This window comes from Otolemur garnettii, unplaced genomic scaffold (genome assembly GCF_000181295.1).
Source record: "Otolemur garnettii isolate 467f Iridium unplaced genomic scaffold, OtoGar3 scaffold00148, whole genome shotgun sequence".
NCBI classification, from domain to species: Eukaryota; Metazoa; Chordata; class Mammalia; order Primates; family Galagidae; genus Otolemur; species Otolemur garnettii.
The window spans coordinates 3588324-3591925 of NW_003852543.1; the positions used below are offsets into that span (position 1 = coordinate 3588324).

The 3602-nt window shown below is 37.0% G+C and overlaps 1 protein-coding gene across 1 annotated transcript in view; it reads left to right on the top strand.

Annotated features, from left to right (window-relative positions):
• The first annotated feature begins 639 nt into the window (after positions 1–639).
• The window catches only part of NCAPH (non-SMC condensin I complex subunit H), a 33397-nt gene continuing 30434 nt past the window's right edge, over positions 640–3602 (top strand). Inside the window, exons 1-3 of the mRNA XM_012811023.2 lie at positions 640–726; positions 1038–1176; positions 2079–2203. Of these exons, the coding sequence (XP_012666477.1) occupies positions 679–726; positions 1038–1176; positions 2079–2203 (312 nt within the window). The 5' untranslated portion in view covers positions 640–678. The remainder of the gene's footprint in view (positions 727–1037; positions 1177–2078; positions 2204–3602) is intronic.

The window sequence follows — 3602 nt, forward strand, 5'->3', positions numbered from 1 at the left end:
CATTGTTGTTTGGCAGGCCTGGTCTGGATTTGAACCCACCACCTTAGGTGTATGTGGCTGGCGCCTTAGCTGCTTGAGCCACAGGCGCCGAGCCGGTTTTACTTTTTCTTAAGGACCTTTGGTGGTCCTCCTAAGAGGTTGCCTACTACCTGCAGCATAATCTAGAGGGGCAGCGTGGCGGAGGGATCAATGGTATGAGTTCTGGAGCTAGACGATAGATAGATAATAGAGTTCTGGAGCTAATAGTGAATGCTGAAGCTAGCTAGAGTTGGAGGCTACGTATTTACAAGCTGTGTGCAAGTTACCTGGTCATAGTGCTGCAGAACTCTGGAGAATGAGAGTAATGTCTGCCTGATAGAGTACTTCTGAGGGTCACCAAGTCTCTTAATGTATAGTGCTTAGAGCAGGGCCTGCACACAGCAAACAGTCAGTACTTCTATGCTGTCCATTTTGAGACCTTGACAATGAGGACATGCACATATAGACCTGGCTCTTGTCAAGTGTTTGTGGAAAGTGAAATCAGTGGGGAGATGTGTGTATTCCTATATAAAGACTCAGCTTCCTCTGTTCAGCGTAGCATTATTTACATGAGCCTAGACTATAAATAACTTTTCTGTAATTTTCTGTTTTTAGAAAATCACTACCAAGAATGCTTTTGGTTTGCACTTGATTGATTTTATGTCAGAGATTCTTAAACAGAAAGACACAGAACCAACCAACTTTAAAGTAAGAAGGATATCTACTTCTCTCTTGCATGTGAATTGAATAATGATTATTTCTAATATTTACTGTAACATAATTCTGAAAATACATAAGAGTTTTCCTCATGTAGATACTATATTAGCTACTGTATCTTTCCTAAACTGGTGAAGTGCAGAGAAAATAATATGTTCTGTTTATTTCCTAGCAGTCTGAGGGGGATCTTTGTCATTGTTCCCTTGGGGCGTGTAAATAGTTTCTAATGTTTTCTGTGTTTTGCCTGTTCAGAAGTTACTTTCTGTGCATCTTCCTGAGTACACCTCTACTTGTTTGATTAGGTAGCTGCTGGTACTCTGGATGCTAGCACCAAGATCTATGCAGTGCGTGTGGATGCTGTCCATGCTGATGTATACAGAGTCCTTGGAGGGCTAGGCAAAGATGCACCATCTTCAGAAGAAGTAGAGGGCTGTGGTGCAGGTATGTGGATAGAATGTGGATTTAAGGGGCTTTTTAAAGAATATACCAGGTAGTTATTTCAATGATATATTGGAATGAGGACGCAAAAAATCAATTATCATATTTTGCCATAAATAATGTACACCCACATTTTTGGCCTAAACTTTCAGGGAAAAAAGTAATTTGTTTTAATTTTTAATTTAAATTTTTATTTGTATTTAGGCACTTGTTTTTGTATTATAAAGGAATTTTGTAAAAGTATCAGCTAGATTGCTAGTTCCTCCCTAAAGTGTATAAAAAGAAATACATTGTTCTTTCTCTTTGGCCAAAAATGCTTTCGTTCTAAGTTTCTTATAAGTTCAGTAAAACCAATTACTGTATTTGGGGTATTATTTTATATACTGATATGGTTATTGCTTTCTAGAGTTAGATTTTTAATGCATAAGCATAAATAATTTATAACATTTGTATAGATATGGAATTGGTACTACCCATGTATAATGTGCATCCTTATTTTGCCTCAAAAATTTGGGCAAAAAAGTACTCATTATACATGGCAAAATATGGTGTCTCATTTTATTGAAGACATGGTGTTATTAGAATCGTGTCTTACATGAGAAGATACTCAAACACTCAAGTTATTTTCAACAAAGGAAGGGCCTCATAAATACTTTTAGATTTTATTTAGGCAAGTTTGAGTAAATGTCACCATGAGCTGCTGATTTGGGGGGTTTTGGAAATGAAATTATTTTAGAAGTCAAATCTAATTTGATTTCTCCATAAGCTGATTACTTAATGTCTATTGCTTTGAGAGAATTGCACACATTTAAATTATGATGACCCTTTGAAGCGTTTGAATTAGTAAGTTCAGGCACATGCTTCAAAGCAACCCTAATAGTATGCAATCTTATTTCTCTTTTTAGATGGAAGTGCTACTGAAACAGGAACAACCAAAAAGGCTCCAAAGCCAAAGAAGAAGCATTTATACAAAACCATTGAGCAGAATATAAACAACCTCAATGTCTCTGAAGCAGATCGAAAATGTGAGGTGAGGAACTAGGTGCACAATATGGTCTCTGACTAATTACAAAGCTCAGTAGCTGAAACTTGGCAGGGCCTAAGAATGTGCTTATTTGCTGGTATGTGCTTGTTTAAACCTTAAGGAAGTAAAATATTCCACTGGTGTCTCTGCATTGTCACTCCTTAGCTTTATAATGAAGACTGAAATTAAGTCCCTCAATATTGTACAATGATTGAATAGAAAGAAATCTCAAATTACTGAGAAATTTAACTGATAAAGAAACTTATTTCCTAGTAAATGTAGCAGTAGAGATACTAGCTAATATTTGTTGTACAAATGCTGCATGCCATGATTCCTGAGTCCTTTTACCTGTGTTAATGCATATAATCCTCAAAATATCCTTATGACATTTTGTAGAGAAAAATTAAGGCACAATACTGCCTAGGATGGTACATCTAGGAGTGAGCTAGGATTTGAATTTTAAGAGGGCTGGCTCCAGATTCCTGGCTTTAAATGACCTTACTGTGTAGCAAATCCTAAGGAATCTGCTTAAAAGAAATGTTGCTGTAGGCCTCATTTATAATTAGCACAGCTAACTTAAATAGGTGTTGCTATACTTTTTTTTTTTTTTAATTTTGCTATTAGGGAGTGGTGCCTGTGGCTCAGTGAGTAGGGTGTCAGCCCCATATACCAAGGGTGGTGAGTTCAAACCTAGCTCCGACCAAACTGCAACAACAACAAAAAATAAATAAATAAAGTTTAAAAAATAAATAAATAAATAAATTTTGCTATTAAAAAAATTGTTTCCAGGGTGGACCTGTGGCTCAAAGGAGTAGGGCGCCAGGCCCATATGCTGGAGGTAGTGGGTTCAAACCCAGCCCCGGCCAAAAACAGGAAAAAAAAACTGTTTCCATGAACATTGTTATATTTGTGCTGTTCTGGAAGTATATCTATAAGAGAATTCAGAGAAATGGGATTTTAGTTGCCCTCAAAAAAGATTAACAATAGATGGATTACTGCTGTCTCCCATTAACAATAGACTGGATTACTGCTTTCTCTTACCTTCACAACATTCATAAATTGTAACTAATGTCAAAAGACTGGAATTGATGACCAAGGGAATAAGCATGTGGAGAAAGGACTGAGCTCTGGGCTACCTTGATCTTAGGTAGTCAGAGAACTGAAGAAACATCAAGTAGATAGGAGGAAAACCAAAACAGTAATGTGGTATCCAAATGACAAAGTGTTTCAGGGAGGGGGAATGATCAGCCACGTTAACCAATCCAATCCAATTTTTCTGCCACCATATACTCCTCAGCAACTGTTTATCTTGGGTGGGAAAGAAGTTGGTGGATTATTTGTAATTATCCTACAGTTGTTTTTTTTTTTTTTTTTTTTGAGACAGAGCCTCAAGCTGTCCCCCTGG